At 45.0% G+C, this 23,484-nt stretch overlaps 1 protein-coding gene across 1 annotated transcript in view; it reads right to left on the bottom strand.

The window, feature by feature from the left end:
- Positions 1 to 11,445: 11,445 nt before the first annotated feature.
- The window catches only part of PGM5 (phosphoglucomutase 5), a 382,573-nt gene continuing 370,534 nt past the window's right edge, over positions 11,446 to 23,484 (bottom strand). The window contains exon 11 of the mRNA XM_073669685.1: positions 11,446 to 11,895. Within this exon, the coding sequence (XP_073525786.1) occupies positions 11,806 to 11,895 (90 nt within the window). The 3' untranslated portion in view covers positions 11,446 to 11,805. The remainder of the gene's footprint in view (positions 11,896 to 23,484) is intronic.

Here is a 23,484-nt window from a genome sequence, read left to right as displayed (position 1 = left end):
GTCAGAACGTGCTATGAACCCTCTTGTTTAGTATCATGCACTGCAGGCTGCCACATACCCTGCCTTCCTGCCTAACTCCTGCTATCACCACTGAATATTTGCAGCAGGATTAGCCCTCAGAAGGACTGTTAATTCAGATGGATAAATATATATGTTGTGGATTACCTATACTAACTATAAACAAGCAAATCTCTCCCTGACTCAGCAGCATCTCTCCCTACCCTACCTGTTTCCGGGGTAGACTGTGACAAGCATAGCGGCACCAAGTCTTATATAGACCTGATGACGCTGTGCGGCCAGCCAATTGCAGTAATCCCCACAACCAACAATGCTACGGCATTACTGTGCGTGGCAAACAATCCCTGCATGTTCATTGGCTCTCTAAAGAGCAGGACAGGGACCCGAGCTCCCGCCCGAGCAACCCTGGAAATACTCGCCGAGCTTGTCGAGCACCTTGATGCTTGGGCGAGTACCGAGTAGTGGTGAGCACATTCGCTCATCTCTAATGGTAACTGTTCTTCACTGCTGGTTTGTCACACACACTATCTGTACAGTATATTCACAGTTTTTTTACTTTTTCTTTCAATTTCTTTTGCTAAGCTGTAAGCAGTGACGTCCATTCACTAAACTGATTCACTTTAAAATAGTTGCAGCGCTGAATTCCCTGTCTTGGCTTTTATACAGACTATAATAAGCTGTGCTACACTATGCGATGTGCTATGTGATGTGCTAGCTGCAAGACATTGGGATTCACACACAGTTGCACTTTAGATAATGAGAGCGTTCTCTGGCTTGATGCAGCGTTCTTCATTGTGTAATACAGTGGCGGGCACGTTTAGCGATCAAATTCCAAATTGTTGGAATTTGTCAGGTCCAGCAAATTTCCTAAAATTCTACACTAATTAGATTCATATCTAATCAAATCTCTCATTTCTAGAGACAAACATGTATGTGGATATGTATTGCTGTTCTTTTTTGTTCATTTATTTTTTCTGTTTGTTCAAAATTGAACAGACAGACAAACAGAAAAAATAAATGGAATTACCATCATGTGCATTCCTGTTTAATATGGAAGTAAAGGGGCCACATTCATTTTTATGAGGTCTTTCTGGTGCCTGTTTTCTTTAGAACAAATGGAGAATTCCCCATGTAGAACTTTTTTTCCGTTCTAAAAAATAAACAACAAATGGAAACAGATGGAACATATATAAATCAATAGACCCCTGTGATTCCCTATGAAGCAGGAATGCACAGGAGGATAATTCCGTTTATCTGCTCTATTTGTCTAGAGACTATCTGTTCCATTTAGAAAAAATAGAAAAAAATGAATAGATTGTGGTATTGTATTCATAGCTTCTGGGAGATAACTGGCACCCGAAACAACACACAAAAACACCACGTAATATTTTCTAAGGGACCCCCAATTGTCCAGCAATGAACTGATGGAGGCTTTAGCTTCATTTACTAAACTCAAGAGCCCCTATAATGAACAGAGACTTATGCAATATGACTTTTTTGAAGTTGCGATGTCCATTCTGATTTTGCAACTATTGAAATATGTTCCATATGGTGTAATTCTTCAGCTCATAGTAACTTTTCTTGCATATTGCAGAAGATTGCATCAGCAATCATGGAGGGACTATCATATCCTGTATAAAAGCTGAGGCAGGGAATGCAGCAGCCATTTTAGGGTGATTTAGGATAGTGAGAGCACACTAGTGCTCACAGTTCAGTAATAAAGATAGGAAGAGAAAGCCCTAAAACAATGGACAAATACTCCATATAGTAATGTGTTGTGAAATTGCAACAGTAAAGATGAGTGTAATAGTCTGTGAAAGTGGCGGACACTAAAAAGGGCCCATGTGCAAGAACAATTTATGGGCCCTTTGCAGTCTAGCTGTGTCTGAGAGTATCTACGTACTGATTTGGTGGTAGTAGTGGGCCCCCTTACCTCTTTGGCCCCTGTGTGACTGCACAAACTGCACCAATCATATGTCCATCCCTTGTCTCTGAATAATGCAGAGATTAAATTGATTAGTAGGGGGGCTGAGATAGCAGAAGTGGAAGCAGCAGTGTCAGCCTCAGTGTGATTGATCAGTGATATGGTGTAGCTGGCATCTGTCCAGCTGCTTTTAACTTAAAATCACTAATTCTTTTTCTTCATTCTTAATGAACGAGAAAGCAGTAGCAAGCGTCAGAGAAAAAATGAAATCAGTGTCAGTCAGAGACAATGTGCTTGCTTGTCTCAAGAGTATCTGATTTTATTATGTAATCCTTTTTGTAAAGATGGGAAAGGGGGTGTGAGAATAATTGTTTTTTAAAATACAGAAGAAAAGTCTCCCAAATCCAGACATTTAAGAGTGACTGTCTATTTCATAAGGTATGTGTGTTGCAAACAATTTTATTTTTTTTTTGCACATCTGTTTTACTAATTTAAATTTGACATCCATAAATGCCACACTAAGGCAGACCTGTGGTAGGTGCTGGATTTTTTATTGTAAACCTACCTAATATTTGTTATTATGTCATTTTTGAGAAGGGGTTTACATTTTGTTAAAAAATTGAAAAATAAAAGAAAAAAATTGCAGACATTTAACTTTGCAAGTCTGTTTTTGCACAACTGTTTTACAAGGCAAATTTGACAACTGTAAGGTGGCGGTGTTCACACCGTGCAGTAACTGAGGCAGTGACCCAAGCAAGTCCAACATAAGCAGCTTTTATTCAGCACTCACGGGTAAAACAGAAAGTTCTCCGGTTTGCAGCCGGGTTAACATAAGTCCATAACAACGGTTGCCGGGGGCGACGGCCGCGCCGGGCCGCTCAGAGCCTGACGAATGCAGAGCCTTCCCAGGCGTAGGTTCAGCTACACACAGGCCCGCCAAGCTTTCCTGCTATGTTCCTAGCAGGTCCCAACACTGAACAACACTAATCCTTAGTGCAGGGTTTTTAAAGGACCTGTGGCAAGAGTCACTGGAAAACCCGGGTTGGAGGGAGGAGGCCACCCCACTGCCTTCCTGTAGCCTCCTCCAAGAAATGAAGGCCCTGCCGGGTTTTACTAATCTGCCTTAGCCAGATAGCCTGACCAGGTCAATGCTCACCTTCATTCCTGCATTGCAGCCGCAGGTGTGTCTGTGACTGCAATGCACTCCAACGGGTTTAATAGGTCTCTGTACACATTCTGGGGGATATATACCGTCCCTCGTATATGATTCCCGTCACTGCCTCACACAACCATACACACCACGCCTACATTGCGGCCTGCTATTACATTTTGTTTTCTGCACATGTACCAGGGTTGCCAATCGTCCAGAAATTCATGGACAGTCATAAAAATAGGGCACTCTTTTTGTCTCTGTCCATCAAAAAAAAATGTGTCAATGATTTTTTGAAGCTGAAGAGACTTGTACAGATTTTTAGGACTGTATTTATCACCCTTTTACAGTTCACAGTGAATGCAGCCAATGTCTTCATAAAGGATCTATGGTCTGTAGATACTTATCATTTATAATCTTAATTATGTCTTAATGGTCACCTAATGTTTCCTTAAAAAAGTTGGCTGTCCATAAATTTTGGAGAACCTGTCCAGAAAAGAATGGCAAAGTTGGCAACCATGACAAGTACCTACCTAGTTAGCATCTTTTGTTTTGACCTTTTAGGCAAAGATTGAATAACTGGGATTGAAAAGATTGTCAAATGTTAATTATAGACTTGTACAAAATGCATGGTAAAAGGAAAAGTGGCATTGGACCGTGTTGTGCAAAAGAAAAAAAACTCAATACCATGGCAAAGAATCTGGGAGCACCTAGCAACAGCGGAAGTACCACCACCCCCATTGTCAACAGCTGTCCTGCCAGCAGTACTACCAAACATAGGCCACAATAGGCCTCTTTGCATCTAGAAAGCATATTAGTGGTGAGGAAGTGGAGAACATTATGGAATAAATGGCACATCATTCATCGCAGTCACAGCAGGATAATGTTACCTCTGACAGCGACACCATCATTTTGAGTCAGTGTTCTGCACAGAATGGTATGCCTGATCACAAGTGGGAAAAATTTTGTACCGTTTTTCAATTTGTAAAATTATTAAAAGTTTGTCAATGCAGTGAGTTATTAAATAGGTTGTTGATCACTACCGGGTTACCATTTGTTTCTATTTTGAGGCCACTTTTTCATCACTAAGACTGTGTTTGTTTTAAGCTTGAAAATGGTTGGACATTTGAAGGGTTTGCAGTATTGCAATTCTCAGCAAGTCAAATTTTTTTAAAACAACTTTCGAACCTAGCAAATTCAAATTTCAAAAGGTTCGATCACATCTAATTGTCACATGCTACTCTGTTCATTTTTTTCCGTATGTTTTATGATAATACACCACATTGTGAGATAATTTGGTTGTATTTTTTGTATACACTTATCACTACTGCAATATTGGGTACTCCAGTGTTTCCATGAATGGCTGCTAATTGAAGTGATTGCACAGCAAAGAAACTGAGTTGCTTTATACTTATTCTTCATACAACTGCACGTAGTTCATTCATATTTGATGGACTGAATGACACTACTGATCAATCGGATGTTATGACTACTATCATTTTAAATGTGCTTCAAATTCATCAAATTGCTTCCTTACTCGACTTGATTACGGTTATATTGTAATTTAAGAGGGACACACACATCTTGCATTAAGTTTTATTGACACAATATCATAGTTTAAAAAGCACTGAAGGAAATGAATGACTGTTACTCTGTACAGTAATAATCTAAATTACATTAACTGCAGGGTGAATAGTAATAAAGTATAGCCTTAAAGCACAAAATCCATCTTGATAATTCCCCTGGTAAGGCAAACATATGTCTAAACAGAATGCATACATACAGTGCGTCGAAGAGAATTGATGACATGAGACATCAGGATTCAGCGTGGAGTAGAATGTAAACTAGGAGGTGTATAGGTAAAGGCGTGCTAAATAACATAATTGTACTATGTAACTGTTTCTTTAAGGTGTTATAAAACACTCAGTGTCATACACAAGTGACATACACAATGAAAATACTTCACATTATACACGAGGTAAAAGTACATCATAGTAGTTTACTATTACACTACACACAATAACTATTCCTTGGTGTTCTGCAATGCTGCACTTTCCCTTCTATACAAGTTGACCTAACACTTATTTTTAGAAATAGGTTTCATAGGTACACAATAGAAGTTAGAACCCGCAGCCATTTTTAAGCTAATAATTCAAGCCAACATGCAGTAGAACAGTCTGGAGTTTGTTTGTCCATTTTTCCTATTTGTTTGTCCATTTTTCCTATTTCCTATAAGAGAAGGAAGGAACCCTCAAACCCCACTTAGCCAAAGCTACAGTGTGTCCACCATTACCCTTTCTTCAGTTTGGTTAAGAACTCCAATTTCTCACAAAAGAAATGGTGGGGTGGGTGGCAGGGGTCACGCTAGAAGCATATAACATAGACATCTTGTGACAGAGTACTCTAAAATCATGTTTTTTAAAAGCTGATAATTTTGTGCCATATACTGCATCTCAGGATATGTTAAACCAAGAGAAAAGATGATAAAGGGCACATCTGTATATATTTGAAATAGCAGGATTGCTTTTAACAAAATCCAGAAGCATTTTGAGGAGTCTCAAATCATTTTCTTATCCCTACTGTAAAAGTGACAGTTCTAGTTGCTGCTGTGTTTTTGAAAATAGTGACTATGTTACAAGAGACCCCATGGAGACCCTACTAATTTAAGATCTTATGAAGAGTTGCCACTTTCATTTTGACTTTGTTTCCATTGCATTTTTCACTATATCCAAATTCCCTAATAATTATGTGGAGATAGAACTTGCCTAAATCAGTTTTAAGGTTTATTTAGACTGGTTTTTGGCCCATGAATGAGCATTGATTGACTATATACAAGTTGATCGGTGATCATTTACTAACCTGTTTACAAAGGCCGAATAATATTGAAGGGAGCAGAGCAATCATGAATATGATGTTTTTGTCCCCATAGACCATATGAACAGCACATAACTTGTTTACATGGTGTGATGTACTGCCAATAACAATGATTTTTGTGCTGGTATAAATTATTCAATCCCCTCACAAATGAGCCTTTTGCTTGTTTGTCGAGTGATCACTGGCGTGTTTACATGGGTTGGCAGTTGGAAACGAGCATTGAGTGCTTGTTTGACGATTGTTGGCTCATCTAAATGCACCTTCAGGGAACAATCTTTTATGTTGGATCTGAACAATAAAAAAAGTGTTAGGGATTCTGATAAGATCTTCATACTAATTTCACAAAACATTTTAGCAGCGAAATACTTGAAAACATTTTGTTGACATGAATGTCTGAGAGGAGTAGATTAAAGAAGCTCTCTGATGAACCTTTTTATCTTTAAACCTGTGTATATATTATGTATTGTAGTGTTAATGTGTTAAAATACTCACCTACCGCAGTCTTCTCTGGGATCCAGTGTCACTCTGCTCTTCTTCTGAGTATGGTCACTGACCTGCAGACTTTCTCCGTCACACTGTGCTATGCGTGACCCAGAATTGGCTTTTACAATGTAAGCCTATGGAGCATCAAAATTGGGGGTCTATATGCTTACACTGTAAAAGAGACTTTCACATAGGGTGAGCCGGATCGTCCGAAGAGCATTGATGTTACCCAGAAGAGGAGCAGAATGGTGCTGGATACCGGAGTAGACCGCGGTAGGTGAGTAAATTATCACACTGACAGTACGCTATACACACATTGAAGCAATTCCCAGGAGGCTAGAGTTAAATCCTAGCTCTGCAGGCTCACATTAGGTGCACCTGGCTAGCACTGCATTAAAACGGGCTAGGTATTGATCTAAGTCAGTCTGCTGGGGGAGCTGAGCAGACTAGATGTGTTTTGGAGCTAAAGAATGACACCAGCCAGAAACTCTCTGAGAAGAGTCTGCACAGGCTGTGTGTATCAAACCCAAAGTATCAGTGGCTGCTATGGACGATAGTAGTTTTGTTTGACCGAACTGGGGCTAGCTCAGCCGTGTATGAGTAGTCAGGGTCTAAACTGTTTAGCTAGCGCCTGGACAAGGCTAGGGATTTTTGCTGATGATTTTGTTTTTGGTGCTGAGCAACCTGTGCAAATAAACATCATTCTGTTTATGGCATCAAAACCCTGTGCCTGTGTGAACGCTACTGACTACCAGAGAGAGTGAATCCCTACAACATATACACAGATTTAGAGAAAAAAAGTTCATGGGAGTGCTTCTATAAGAAGGAAAAAACATCCAGTAAGAATATTTATCATATCTTTGGCTTGGTGTTACTCTTTTCTCAACTATAAAAAAAGTAAAGAAAAATGTCCAGCTCTTCCTATAATACTTACTCCTAGTCTTACATCAGTAATATTTTCCGCTCACTTGTGGTTCTGGTGTTTTTAATGGCTACAACTTCATATCTTCCGTCAACACATGAATCCTAGTGGAAACCTTATGGTCTCTTTTAAATGTTAAATGAAATCTGTCAACAGGTTTTTTCTATTTAATTTGAGAGCCGTATGTTGTAGGTATGGGCCGAGAGCCTGATTCCAGTGATGTGTCACTTACCAGCGTGCTTGTTCTAGTTTCAATATATTCAATGTTTTATCAGCTGGTGATTATCACAAGAAGGGCTCACTCACTCTGATATATAACACGGCCGAGTGCTATCCCATATTTTATCAGATAGCACTCAGTCCAATGTTATACTACGGGGCAATGCAGATCTGCAATTATTTCCTCATGCCGATGTGGCAGGAGAAAACAATTGCAGCATGCGGTGAGTGCACCTGAGAATCGGATCGCATGCACCCATACAAGTCTATTGGTGCGTGTGAAACATCGGACTGCACTCCGCGGACACCGGCAATGGAGGAGATGGAGAAATTACTTTCTCCGTCTCTTCTGCACTTGTGATGCGATTCTCTCATTCTAATTGACACAGTTTGAGGAGTGTCATTTGCATAATTGGCCCGATGCTCTTGCATGAGAGAACATACGCTCTTGTGACCCTGGCCGAAGACTGGTTATCTCATGCCATGTAGTCCTTTTGCCTTGTATAACCACACCTCATCTACTAATTTGCAGCTTTCTGCCTATGCACAGTGTACACTGAAAGCTGACAATCGGTGTGGTTGGGGTTATACAGAGCTCAGCATTCAAAGAACTGTTAGATATGCAGCAGAGAAAACAATGATTTTATCAAAGCTGTACCAAATAGACTAGTAAGTCATACATCACTGGAATCATGGTCTCTCTCCCCTACATCATGCAACTCTCAAATTACATAAAAAAAACTGGTGACAGATTCCCTTTAATTGGATTTTTCAAGACCAGTTAGTACCTGGTAAGAACAGAAGGCAAGAAAGTAGCATGAACAGAACCATAATAAAAATGTCCACCCTACGTGCTGATAATTTCCTAAGGTAAATCACTCTTGATCGTTAAAATAAATATCCAATCTCAGTACACTAATGTGATCAAACAAAGTTAGCAGTTAATTGTAATATGTAAGGCCTCATATACATCTCAAAAAACTGTGGAATATATAATCTCATTAAAGGGGTTTTCCTGTTTCAAAAAACTCTCGCCTCCCGGCTGCAGTTTATTTAAAAAAACAACAATGGTTTCTTACTCACTTTCCCCAGGTTCTGCGCTAAGTCTCCACCGCTGTTCCCAGGGTCTATCATTGCCTGCAGCGCTGACAGCACGTCAATAACAATTTTGCATCCAATGAGTGAGTTCAGAGGCTTGTGCCGTCAACTTGGTCAGAGCCGCTGAGCTCAGTTATTGGCTGCAGCATTGTCGACGTGACTTCAGTGCTGCAGACAATAACAAACATTGGTAGCAGAGACTTGGCATTGGACCTGGGAGGGTGGCTACAAAACAGTTTGTTTTTATTAAAGAAAACTGCTCCTGGTTGACGGGATTTTCCAAAATCAAAAAAACACTTTAAATACTAAAATTCAAGTGCTACTGAAGATTACTATCAAAGCCTGATTCCACTGCAATAAAAACAGAAACAGTATAAGTAGAGTTATATAAATTAAAGGTGAATGTTCCTTTTACCTTGGTAAACCAATTTAATAATGTAATAGTGGGGAAGGAAGTAGCCTTTGTTTGGCACTGATGTAGATAAAAGAGAATGTTCCAGAGTTAGACCTCTCTGAACTGTTGTTAGGCCAAGCTAAGGGGTTAGCTGCAGTGGTCCAGTCAGTAGAGTAGGGGAGGAACTTAGTGCCATGATCAGACATTGAGTGTGTCTGGAGCTTAGTTTAACATAATTCCTTGTGGGCTGCAGTACTTGTAACCAGCCACAAGAGGCCACTGTCGGGTACAGCTGTTACTGAGAGTCTACTAGCAGGATGACAGTGAAGAGTTAATTGGGTAAATGGACAGCCCATAGTGGGTGGGCAGGCTAGGCAATGAGTAGTGAGTTTCCAGAAATATTCAGTGAGAGTTTGGACAGAGAACTGTACGGGCAGCCTAATTATATGGTGGCTGCTAGGGTAGACAGGAGCTCCGTACCCCAGACAGTAGGATCACCAGTGTAAAGACCTCCCTACGCAAGAGTCCTGTTAGCCAGCCGGAGAAACTCAACGGAGGTATTGAGGGCTCGGGGCACTTTCAGTCTGCAGGCAGCAGAGGAGGAAGATAGGACTCCAGGCTAAGACGTGGGGGAGATATAGGATCCGGATATACTGTCACTGGTGAGGAAGATTCTCTTGGGCTGGAGAATAGAGTCATAGAGATGCTTCACTTAAACAGGGAACCAGGGCTGAAGATGTTTCCAGCGCATGTGAGGGAGATGACAACCTGTCGGGCCTTATCCATTATATCTGCCTGTAAATACTGTATATATTCCTCTTCCCCAAGTAAAGTCCCAGTTATGGTTAAGAACCTCGTGTCCTCTGAATTTATTGCTGCCCTGGGCGCAAAGGAGAAATGCCTGGAGACAGCCGCGATCGGATGGTCTGAAGTAAGTGGAGAGCACCACATACACAGCCACACATTAGAATGAGGACACGTATTGTCTGTAGGGTGCCAGAGCAAGCAAGGGCTACAGCTTGACCACGACTACCTCGCTGGGGCACCTTACAATAACACGGGTCAGTAACTTGGTAGATATTATCTTTTGCAAATTAAGACAGTAATGCTGACCATAGTAAAAAGTCAGATTTTAGATGTTACATTCTTGATATTGTGTCCTATTACAGGCAAGTCACTCTCCTTGTCACATACTAGTAACTGCTAAACCAAGCTTTAGGAAATTTCTCTCTCTACGAGCTTGTTCAGACGACTGTATTACACGGACGAGTGCTATCCGTCGTTTTGACGGATAGCATTTGTCCCCATGTAATTCTATGGGGCTGTGCACTTGCTCGATTTTCTCCCCAGACCGACTTGGAAAAGTCGGTCCGAGGAAAGAAATCGCAGCATGCACAATTTGCCTCTGAGAATCGGATGGCACTCGCCCAATCAACTCTATGGGTCCATGGAAAAAAATCGAACTGCACATATATGAAATCTGAGTGCAGTCCGATTTTCACAGACTGACATAGAAAAGGTGGGGAAACTTTTTTTTTCTCTCCACCTCTGAGAAAATCGGATCACACGTTAATCAGAGTGTGAGTAGCATAATGTGGAGAAAACCGTCATCTGCACTTGCCCTAAGTGTCTGACACCTTTATTATCTCTGAAGGGCCACTACTATTTCAGCTCTTTTGAAAGCCAGGCCACTCGGATTTCAACTCTGCTGCCTGGAACAGCTACTGTCAATGAAACGATTGAATGAGGAGTAAAGTAAAACTACAGCTCTAAACATTTCAACCACAAAAATTGTAAAAATTAGCCATTGTGTTCACAATATTAATAACATACAAAACAATCACTCTAAGGCCACGGTCCCACTATCAGTATTTGGTCAGTATTTTTTCTTCAGGAGTGGGAGACAAAACCAGGAGTGGGTGATAAATACAGAATTGGTGACTTGTTTCTATTATACCTTTTGTCTGACTGTTCCTTATCTGGTTTTGTCACCCACTCCTGAGTAAAAATACTGATCGAATACTGACCAAATACTGATAGTGGGCCGTGGCCTTAAAGGGGTATCCCATCTTCAAGATCCTATCCCAATATGTAGTCGGTGTAATAATAGTAATATTAGCAAATATCTCCAATTAGAAATGTAGTATAGTTTTTCTGATTCGCTATGTCTCTTTCCTCATGTGCAGGCATCGCAGGACCTTAGGTATCCATGGTTACCTCCATTGATGAAGTCACAGTTAGCTAGTTGCTAGTGGTCGTAACCATGGATACCTAAGGTCCTATGATGCCTGCACATGATGAAAGAGAGATAGCGAATCAAAAATACTATACTACATTTCTAATTGGAAATATTTGCTAATATTATTATTATTACACCTACTACATATTGGGATAGGATCTTGGAGATGGGAATACCACTTTAATGTAAGCCTGGAGATTGGCATGAAATAATAAAGACATGACATGTGCTACTGCTCTATCACTCGAAACCTTTTACTGGTTTATGAAATTGAAGCTGTGATTAAATCATAATAGATTCTGATTTCTGATATAAAATGCCAAACTTTTTTTTATTGAACTGTAACAGTGTATATGATAATCAGAAAAAATATCACTTTGCAGGAGGGAAGCATATACAGCAAAGTAAAGGCAATATTCGAAAAGTGGATAATTCTCTTTCTTTCGCACACTCTTTGGCCCATAATGGTTTTCGAAGTGTAGATTCAGGTAATAACGGTGGGTCCTTTACGTCCGGTCCGTTCATGTATTTGGGAAAGTTTCAAAGCGATGGCTATAAGAGGACCCAGCACTGCCTATGAGAAGAAGAGATCAACAAGAACAATTTTTGTTAGCGCATAATAAGCTGCATTCAAAGAAACAAATACATTTGAAGAAGCAAGTCCAAGTCCAATCCGCAGCACTTACTGATCGTGTGCACGTACCCTAAAAGGTCTCATATAAATGACATATCATAAGGATAGGCCATCATTATAGTAGTCCCAGAAAACCTCTTTGGGTAGTTTTTATTTTTTTATACAGTAAGTCTTACTTCTTTAAAATGGGTTAATACAAAACTAATACTGTTGGATTAAGGTTCTATTAGATTGACAGAGTATCATATGCCTCATATTAGAGAAAATTAAATTCTTCTTCCAATCTTCATAATACACGGTTTAGATTATCTATATCAGGTAAGAATATAATTACAGAAGGGAACACTCGGTTTTATGTCTGTTTATGGATTTTATCTAGTTTTCAATCACTCACTGTCACCTGCTTCAGGTCTTAAGAGAAATATTTTACAACCAAATAAAGGCATAAAAGAGTTCACATTTTCTGAAGTATTTTTGCCATTTGCACTTTGGGGATTACATACAGTTTATGTTAAGTTACATGACTGAATTTGACTTAACTCCATAACGACCGCCGATACGCCTTTTAATGGTGGTCGTTAAGGGTGCTTATTCCTCAGTGTCGCTTTTTAACAGCGCAGAGGAATAATAGTACAGCACCGTCCCGTGGCCGAATTTCCGGTAGGTGTCAACTGACACCTGCGGTATCGGCCTCGACTGGTTTTGAAGCCGATCAGAGCCGATAAACCTCTTAAATGCCACTGTCAATCGTGACAGCGTATTTAAGAGGTTACAAAGGGGTCACAAGACCCCCTTAGTAACCATCGGAACCCCGCAATGAGAATGTCAGGTCCCGATGGTTACTATGGTGGCCTGTATGCTGGATCTCACAGGCGCAGTCAGTGAGACACTGACAGTCTCATGCACTGCAGTACACGAGTACTGCAGTGTATGAGACCAGTGATCAAAAGAAAAACCATACATGTCCCACAGTGGGACTTAGTGAAAAAGTGAAAAAGAAGTGTAATAAAATATGTAAAAAAGTAAAAAGAAAAACAAAAAAAAAGTGCACACAAATCACTAAAGTCCGTTTCACAACACAAAACACAGCATTTGTAATAAAACGAAAATAAACAAAAAAAAACACACATATAATTGGTATCACCGCTTCCGGAATACCTGCTCTATAAAACTAGCATGATATTTAATCCGTATGGTGAACACCGTAAAAAATAATAAAAGACAAGCCAAAAATATTGCTTTTTCATGGTACTCACAAAAAAGGGAATACAAAGCGATCAAAAAGTCATATGTAAAAAAAAATTGCAAAGTGAAAACGCCAAACCGTCCCACAAAAAACAAGCTCTAATATGGCTCATTTGGCAGGAAAAAAGTTACAGCTCTCAGAATATGTCGATGCAAAAACAAATTCATTTCTGTAAAATATTGTTTTTAGGATAAAAAATAGCAAATCATAAAAAACAAAACATAAATCTGGTATCACTGTAATTGTACCAACCTGACAAACAATTCGGTGTTATCACTTTTACCGCACAGTGAACGGCGCAAAAAATAAAAAATAAAAACTAACTGAATTGCTGTTTTTGTTCATTCTGTGTCTGAAGAATCTGAATAAAAAGTGCCCCAAAATGGTACCAAAATCTGCAACTCGTCCCGCAAACAATAAGCCCTCATATAGCTCTCCTCACCAAAAAATTTAAAAGTTACAGCTCTCAGAATACGGCGATGAAAATAACTACTTTTTATAAAAAATAATTTTTACTGTTTGATAGCAGCAAAATCTAAAAAACACTATATAAATCTGGTATTGCTGTAATCGCACCGACCGGAAAAATAAATCCGCCTTATCAATAATACCGCACGGTGAACCACACAAAAATAAAAATAAGAACTATTCTTGCACCGTTGTCTATTTGTTCATTCTGCCTCCCAAAAATTGTAACAAGGCTCGGCCCATATTTATGCTGCGCTCTCTGCTGAGTGCTTACATCGGGTTTTTGTGTAAATTCTCCAAAACCGTGATTCAGCAAAACCCCAGATGGAACCATTCACTTATGAGGCAGATGGAGTCACTTTGGACAGGTCTGTGTTCCAGCGGTGTGCCATCATTTTAGGCATCTTTTAGTGCACAAGTGTTGGCGACCACAGATCTGTGCACGCCTAAAAAGATGGAGACCACTGGAGCAATACCAAACAGAGCCCAAAGTGTCTCCATCTGCCTTATTATGGTGGGTGGATTTGTTGGGGGTTCGTTTGAATCGCATTTTTGTAGGATTTACATGGAAACCCCGACGTAAGTGCTCAGTGTAGAACACAAGATTGTGATTCCAGCATTATTTTGGAAGCAATTGAAAAATATTATGTACCCCCAAAATGTTACCAATAAAACCCTAATTTATCCCACACAAAACCAGCCCCCACTCATGTTCGTCATCTGTCACTTGAAATATAGAAGGTCCCACGTTACTGGTAGCACTCTGGAAAAGCGACGGCTCCCACTCTGTTATAAACTTCTGTGAAGCACCTGGGGGTTCAAGGTGCTCACCACACATCTAGATACATTCCTTGAGGGGTCTAGTTTCCAAAATGTGGTCACTTGTGGGGTGTTTCTGACTCGCCCCCTGGGCCGTGGGGCACTCGGGATCGGGCTTCAGGGCAATGCTGGGAGTAGTAGTGGCGACCCGGTCCCGTGGCTCAGGGTGGTCAGACCAAGGTTGTGGCAGTCTCTGTATCAGTATAATGCAATGTCCGACTACGCCACCCGTGGATTGCGGTCAATAAGAACCGCCGCTGCTGAACCGACCTCTGAGGCTGATGTTGTAAGGGCAGCAGAGTGTAGCATAACTCCCCAAGGGAGGAGTCTAGCCTCAGGGCAATGTAGAGCGATGATGGTGGTTGTGGTGCTGGGCGTCCCAGTACTAGTAGTGCTGTACGCGGTGAGAAACCACAGAGACAAGGTGTTGAAGTTCAGGTTCTTTACGCACAGTTCTCATCCAGGTCACTTGTGCACAGGTAGGACCGCCTGAGCCGTGCTGCGTCCACCAGGCAGGGGGCTCGATCAACCCCCAGGCAATTCCGGAGTGTGGCACAGGACTCCCTTCTATCCTTTCGTCAGCCGTGCCCCACTAGTGACACTACTCCTGTCCAGTTGCCTCGGGTCTTCTCCTGGGAGGGCTGGGTGCCCACTTCCCTGACCCTATGTGGTGTGTCTTCCTAGTAGGTGTAGTGAGGGGTCGCACCAGTAAATGATCACGACCACCGGTTCTTGGTTAAGGATTAGTCACCTCCACCAACTTGGGATCCGGTACCCTGTTCTGCCAACCCGTCACCCGCAATCTCCTGGGTCCTTAGGGTTCCTTCTGCCTTCGTGTCCCTGGGCCTCTCTTGGTGTTCTGTTCCTTCTTACTTTCCTTTCTGTACTCCTCTCTTCTCTCGAGCCCCGGCCTCTACTCTAGGCCTGGCCCTGGAGCAGAGCTCCTGCAGAGCCTCTGCCCCCCCCGTCACCTCTCCTCACAGACTGCACGTCTTCTCTCAACAACTGAACACTGTTCTAAGATGGTGCCACCTTTTATACCTCCCTCTCTGTGTATGAGCCCAGGTGACCTGCAACCAATGGGCTCCTACCTATGCCCAGAAACCAGCCCCTATCTGCTCCCACATCACTAGGTTCCCCCCCTCCCCACTCCAGGCAGGGAACAAGGTCACTTGTGCCTGCATTTATATTAATGGGAGCACCATCGAGCTGTCCCCCCCCCCTGAATGAGGAGTGTAATGTGTGCAGCTACCGGGGCCCTGGTCCACAAACCATCCTTACCCGGGAGTGGGATGTCACACCTCTGGATGAGGTGCAATACCTCTGTAGCACATCAGGGTCCCTCCAAAGACGACATGGCATCCACTCTCGATTCCAGCCATTCTTGCATTCAAATAGTCAAACGGTGCTCCTTCCCTTCCGAACCCTGCCGTGTGCCCAAACAGTAGTTTTACCCCACATATGGGGTATTGGCATACTCAGGAGAAATTGCACAACAAATTTGGGTATTTATTTTCTCCTGTTACATTTGTAAAAATAAAAACTTTGAGGCTAAAGTTAAATTTTTGTGAAAAAAAGTAAAATGTTAATTTTTTTCCTTCCACATTGCTTTAGTTCCTATGAAGCACCTGAAGGGTTAATAAACTTATGGCATGTGGTTTGGGGGACGTTTAGGGATGCAGATTTTAGAATGGTGTCACTTTTGGGCATTTTCTGTCCCAAAGTCACTTCAAATGGGATGTGGTCTCTAATAAATTGGTTTTGTAAATTTTGTTGTAAAAATGAGAAATCGCTGGTCAACATTTAACCCTTATAACTTCCTGACAAAAAAAATGATGTTTCAAATATGATGCAGATGTAAAGTAGACATGTGGGAAATGTTATTGTGAAGATATTCAAGGTAATCCCCTGTCGATCACTGTGCACTGCCAGGTGGGTTTTACAGAGCTCTACATATGCAAATCCAACACCACTGCAGCTCAAGCAGAGGGGAGGGGGCTGAGAGACACAATGAGTGACAAAAGCCCCCACCAGCAGCAGCTGTGAAGCTGCTGCAGGCAGGACTTCCCACAAGCCATGTGCTCTTTGTGTGAAATATGATAATTCAACACTGAGTTAAGGGGATAAGATTCATCTCAGTGATAAACCAACCAGATTTCCAGGAACCTGAGGGGATGGGGAATGTAACCCTAGATTCAAACATAGTCCAGCGCGTAAGGAAAGGGAGATATACAGCACAGCCTTGCAGGGGCCCCAAGGGCCCCGGTGTTAGGTATCCACGCGTAGCAGGGCCCCGGCTGGATCCAATGACACCAGAGCTGGCTTCCTAGGACCGTCCAGTAAGGACATATGGTCCATTTTAGTTTTGGGAGTTTGTTAGCTAAGGGAGGCCAAGGGTGAAGATCAAGGTGCAGCCAGAGGGCCATAAGGGGAGTGACCCAGAGAGTTTAAACGATCCTGCGCCCCAGGTCCATTGTCTTTTCCTGGGGAGGTCGTGACATTAAGTCATGGGGGAAAAGTCCTGCAGCAACAAAGAGAAGGCCCGCACACCTCCCATGTGGCAGCCCTTCCCCCGACAGCCAGACCTTCCATACAACCGGTAACTGACTCTTAATAACTGCTTTATATATTTTGTACCCCGACTATTGTATTTGTAACTCTGACCACTGTGTATGTATAACCCTTATGTGTATAGCGTATTGTTTAGTGTGCCCCTAAGGCGATTAAATATATAATTTAACCTTGGGCTGTTCTTTTATCCCTATCCACGAACCTCACGTCTGTTGTTCGGTCCAACAAACACGCTACCGGGCGGGTTTCTAGCCCCATATTGTTATGTTCTGCTACCAGAGCTAAGGAAAGAGAGGAGATCTGTCCCTACGATAGAACTCAGCTTAATCCCTACGATGTAACAGGGGACCTGATCCTGCGATCAGACCTGCTAAAGACCTAAGCTAGTCTGTACGGAGACCTATAGATGTGGGGAAGGAATCCCTACAAGTACTAAGGACTGGGATGAAAATGGGACACCTCCTAACAGAAATAGTAGCAGACAGATGAACAAACAAAATATATAGAACATAGAGGTCCGTAGACCAAGCAAACTAACAGAGTTAGATACAGAGCACAGGCTAGCTAGAAAGTAGTTATACAATGAAGTCCAGCAAAGCCAGAAGGGCGGAGCAGGATTAAATAGGCCAACAAGGTCATGTGACCAGCAAAGGAAAAAACCTAAGAGCAAGGTTCTAACAGTACCCCCCCTTCTAAGAGGATCCTCCGGATCCCCTAGGACCAGGCTTATCAGGAAATCTCCTGTGAAACGCTCTGATAAGTCTGGACGCGGAAACATCATCCGACCTCACCCAAGAGTTATCCTCGGGTCCGAAACCTTTCCAGGCCACAAGATACTGCAAACTACCTCTATACCGTCTAGAGTTAAGGATGCGAGAAATTTCATATTCCCCGTCCTCCACCACCGGAGGAACAGAGGCAGAGGCGTCACAATCCGATACAACCGCTTTTTTCAACAAAGAGACATGAAATACCGGATTAATTCTCCAGGAGGTAGGAACCTCCAACCTAACAGCAGATTGGTTGACAACCTGAAGCACCTTAAAGGGCCCTACAAACTTGGGACCCAATTTCTTAGAAGGAATCATCAACCGCAGATTCCTAGAGGACAACCAAACCATGTCACCAACAGCGAACAAAACCTCCTGTCGTTTCCTATCAAAGTAGTCTTTAGATTTTCTGTTGGCCTCCTGAAGATTACCACGCACATCCGTCCAAACTCTCTCCAAATCAGCGGAAAAATTCTCCTCCTCAGGCACGGCAGATCCCAACTTGGAGAACGACCCAAACGACGGATGTCTCCCAGAACAACAAAAAAAAGGCGAACAACCAGCAGAAGAAGATGTATGGTTGTTAAGAGCAAATTCAGCAAGTGGCAGAAACTCAGACCACCCCTCTTGATTGTCTGCCACAAAACAACGCAAGAACTGCTCAACATCCTGGTTTTTCCTTTCTGTCTGGCCATTAGATTCAGGATGATATCCGGACGAGAACGACAAATGAACTCCCAACCTGTCACAAAAGGCACGCCAAAAACGAGCCACGAACTGAGGACCCCTATCAGAAACAATGTCAGTAGGAACGCCATGAAGTCTGACAATTTCCTTGACAAAGGCCTTAGCGAGAGTTTTAGTGCAGGGCAATTTGACGAAGGGAACCAAGTGACACATCTTGCTAAAACGGTCCACGACCACCCAGATGACAGTAAAACCCTCAGAGGGGGGAAGGTCAGTTATAAAGTCCATAGCCAAATGTGTCCAAGGAGCACTGGGAACCTCCAAAGGACAAAGCAACCCCGCAGCAGGAGTATGTGAGGACTTAGATCTAGCACATATAGTACATTGACGCACCCACTTAATGACTTCCTTCTGCCATCCAGGCCACCAAAAACTGCGACCCACCAGTCTCTTGGTCTCAGAGATTCCGGGATGACCTGCCAACCGAGATTCGTGACACTCAACAAACAAATCTCTCCTAAAGGTCCCAGGCACAAACAACCTCCCATGAGGAGTGTTAGATGGGGCATTCTCCTGTGCTTTAAGAATCTCATCTTCCAAAACGGAGTCCAAAGCAGCTATCACAACACCTTCTTGTAAAATGTTCTCCTCTTTCTCAGCACCGACTATGGGAGAAAAACTGCGAGACAAGGCATCCGCCTTAACATTCTTAGTACCAGGGATGTAAGTGACGCGCCCCTGGGCCTGTGTCGCGCTGCGTTGCGCACGCGGGAGCTTACCCGGAGCCGGATCTCTTGAGGGTTGTAGTCTCGTGGCGGTGACCCGGTCCGTGCCCAGGGAGTCAAACTGAGCGGCGATGTAACAGCGGTAGATGCAGGACGACTACGCCACCCGTTGAATGCAGCTATGGAGCTGCCGCTGCAGGACAGTCCGCTGAGGCCGGTGGATGGATGGTGCAGCGTAGATGGTATAACCCCCAACGGGAGGGGTATGGCCTCAGGGCAGCAGATGTGGATGATGGGGGTAGCAGGAACCACTCAGAGACGGTGCGGTGTAATTCAGGGTCTTTACTGGTAACAACGATAGACCCTCCCGGAGTACTTGCTAGTGAACGGGGCCTGGTCAGTCCTTGAGCAGATGGGATCTCCCCTGGCCAGGCGGAGTTGTAGGCCTCCCAAACTGACTGTACTCAAATGGCTACCTTGCTAGAAGCGGATATAAGTAGCCCACGTCCCTGAGTGTACCGTGTGGTGCTCACCCGTATGGCCGGTGACTCGGGGCCTTCTAATGGCTTCCGCTCCACGATGGCGGTGCTGGTCCCACGCGTGTGACCGTGCCTTCGGGTTTCTGGGCCTGAGGACCTGAAATCCCCTGCCGGTCGGCTTCTGCTGCTGGGTAAGAGTTAGTCCCCACAGCCTCGGACGCCGGGTCCGGTAAGAAAGCTTCTCAGTCAGGGCGAGCTCTGCAGCTGCCAGCCCCTGACTCGTAGTAGTATTGCTTCTGCTGTTTCTTGTCTCTACTCTCCTAGACTGCTAACCCTGCTTCAGCCCCGGGTTTATATAGGGGAAGTTCTTCCCCTCCCAAGACTGGGCAGGAGGTGTGGCATGCACAGGATCCCTGACCAAAGGACCTCCCACCTGCTCTCAGACATAACATTACATTACTGTGGAAACCAGACCCCTGGGGTGCCACATTCCCCCCTAGTAAAATTTAGTACTCCGGGACTAAACACATTTTAGAAAAACATAACAAGATATAACAATAACAATACAATAAGAAACACATAAAGGTGGTCACGGCATGTCCGTAACCGGGTGCAGTCTTTGAAGAAAGCAAGGTGTCCATTTCACCAAAACAGGGAGACGTAACCAGGTAGGGGTCTGTCCTGCCCCGAGTCCTTAACAGTCTTTTAGTCCATCCTGGGTTACGCTCCACTAACTGTACAAAGGATTCCCGGTAAATCCACCAAGGACTCCTATAAATTACTAGAAACACATAATTATTTACAGGATATGGCCGCTCTCAGTCCTCGGCCAGTGGGGATAAGGATTGGCTGCTCACAGTCCTCAGCCTGGTAAGGGATAGGGGATGGCTGCTCACAGTCCTCAGCCTGGTAAGGGATAGGGGCACATGGGGAACAATTCACTAATCCCAACGGGGACCATATTTTAATTAGCAGCAGTCCTTGTACCCTTACGGGTAACTATTTACAGCTCTTTATTCACGCTACTTCCCTTCAGTAGCTATGTCCTCTTTGTGCTCCCTCCTGAGGGTAGTCCTCAGACCCGTCCGGGTCCTCTTGGCTTTCCTCGTATTGGTAGTACTGCAGCTCCTCCTCGGTTAGCTGGGTTAGTATCTCTGCGACAGTCCTCCTCCCAGGTGGCCAGGACTTTACCTCCCTTTGGGCTGCCCCGGTTAATTGGGCCACCAGGATGCTCACTTTTTGCTCCTCTGTGAGGGGGTACACCTGGAAGAGGCTATCCAGCTTTTCTCTAAAGTCATGCAGGGTATGTGACTCCCCTGAGTACTGGGGTAGCCAGGCTGCCCCCGGGATATAGGGCATGGTGAAAGGCATGACCGCAACAGCGGTGGCGCTGGCGGGGGTTGAAGCGGTGAAGCTCTCCTCCGTATCCGACATCCTTCTCCCCCCTAGTGGACCGTGGCCTACCTTGCGATGATCCTCTTCCGTAGGCCGCGGCTCCGCAGTGGATCGTCAGGGTTGAGGACCTTCCGTCGCGCTCCTGTGACGTCGGCGTCTGCTGGGCTCCTTCCAGGACCTTACGCAACGTCCGGACGTGAGGCGGGGCTTCAGTTCTCACGCGCTTTCGGAGTCCACGCCCCTCTTCTTCCCGCGCGGCATCCTCAAGATGGCGTCCAATGGCGGGAAAACTCCACGTGTGGCGGGAAGAAGGCTGAAGATGGCGCCGGATGGCGGGAAAACTCCACCGATGGCGGGAAGGAAGCGGAAGACGGCGCCGGATGGCGGGAATCTTCACCACAGGTAAGTTTGAACAGTCTTTTTCAGGCACGCAGTACCCGGTGGTTGCGGGCACGAGATTCTGCCGACTACGCCAAAGTTGACGCGCCCCTGGGCCTGTGTCGCGCTGCGTTGCGCACGCGGGAGCTTACCCGGAGCCGGATCTCTTGAGGGTTGTAGTCTAGTGGCGGTGACCCGGTCCGTGCCCAGGGAGTCAAACTGAGCGGCGATGTAACAGCGGTAGATGCAGGACGACTACGCCACCCGTTGAATGCAGCTATGGAGCTGCCGCTGCAGGACAGTCCGCTGAGGCCGGTGGATGGATGGTGCAGCGTAGATGGTATAACCCCCAACGGGAGGGGTATGGCCTCAGGGCAGCAGATGTGGATGATGGGGGTAGCAGGAACCACTCAGAGACGGTGCGGTGTAATTCAGGGTCTTTACTGGTAACAACGATAGACCCTCCCGGAGTACTTGCTAGTGAACGGGGCCTGGTCAGTCCTTGAGCAGATGGGATCTCCCCTGGCCAGGCGGAGTTGTAGGCCTCCCAAACTGACTGTACTCAAATGGCTACCTTGCTAGAAGCGGATATAAGTAGCCCACGTCCCTGAGTGTACCGTGTGGTGCTCACCCGTATGGCCAGTGACTCGGGGCCTTCTAATGGCTTCCGCTCCACGATGGCGGTGCTGGTCCCACGCGTGTGACCGTGCCTTCGGGTTTCTGGGCCTGAGGACCTGAAATCCCCTGCCGGTCGGCTTCTGCTGCTGGGTAAGAGTTAGTCCCCACAGCCTCGGACGCCGGGTCCGGTAAGAAAGCTTCTCAGTCAGGGCGAGCTCTGCAGCTGCCAGCCCCTGACTCGTAGTAGTATTGCTTCTGCTGTTTCTTGTCTCTACTCTCCTAGACTGCTAACCCTGCTTCAGCCCCGGGTTTATATAGGGGAAGTTCTTCCCCTCCCAAGACTGGGCAGGAGGTGTGGCATGCACAGGATCCCTGACCAAAGGACCTCCCACCTGCTCTCAGACATAACATTACATTACTGTGGAAACCAGACCCCTGGGGTGCCACATAAGTAACGGAGAAATTAAACCGCGAGAAAAACAGTGCCCACCTAGCCTGACGGGCATTCAGGCGCTTGGCAGCATCAAGATATATCAGATTTTTATGATCCGTAAGAACCTGAACGGGAAATTCCGCACCTTCCAAGAAGTGGCGCCAGTGTTCAAATGCGAGTTTAATAGCCAATAATTCCCGATTACCAATATCGTAATTCAGTTCAGTCTCCGAAAATTTTTTTGAAAAAAAGGCACAGGGATGTAATCTGTAGCGCTGGCGTCCCTGCCCTCTGCTAGGCAGGGACGCTGCTCCCCTCACCGCTCTGCTCCGTGCCCGGCGTCCTCTCCCCGCTCTGCTGTCAGCGCGCGCTCCGTCCCGGCGTCCTCCTCCTGCTCTGCTCTCGGCGCGCGCTCCTTCCCGGCCCCTGTGCTTAGGGCGCGCGCGCGCGCGCTCCCCTCCTCTTAAAGGGGCCGCGCGCGCCGCCCTAAAGAGTCCCCGGCCAATGGCCGGAGGACTTCATCATATATAAGGCACCTCCTCCAAAATGGAGGTGCCCGAGCAATGTTGTTTGCACCTGTGTCTCACCTGTGCTTCAGCCCTCAGGTCCCGTTGCCAGTTACCTGCCAGTTTCCTGCTAGTTACCTGCCAGTACCTGCCAGTTACCTGCCTGATTCCTGCCTGAATACTTGTTACCTGTCTGCCAGTCTGAGGTCCGACGGTCTGCCTTACTTCTCCTGTCAGTCTGTCTAAGGACCAGCCTGCCCGCTCACCTGGGAGCGCATGTCAGCTACCTGCCTGCTTGCCTGAGGTCCGACGGTCTGCCTTACTACTCCGGTCAGTCTGTCTATGGACCAGCTTGCCCGCTCACCTGGGAGCGCTTCTCCGTTATCTGCCTGCTTGCCAGCCCGGAGGCTCCGTTGTCTCGTGCTGTGACCACC

The sequence above is a fragment of the Phyllobates terribilis genome, unplaced genomic scaffold (genome assembly GCF_046119375.1).
Source record: "Phyllobates terribilis strain yellow unplaced genomic scaffold, ASM4611937v1 Scaffold_1__5_contigs__length_1240528914, whole genome shotgun sequence".
In the NCBI taxonomy this organism is placed as follows: Eukaryota; Metazoa; Chordata; class Amphibia; order Anura; family Dendrobatidae; genus Phyllobates; species Phyllobates terribilis.
Note: the sequence above shows the minus strand (reverse complement) of the source record. Positions and strands in the feature narration are given on the sequence as shown.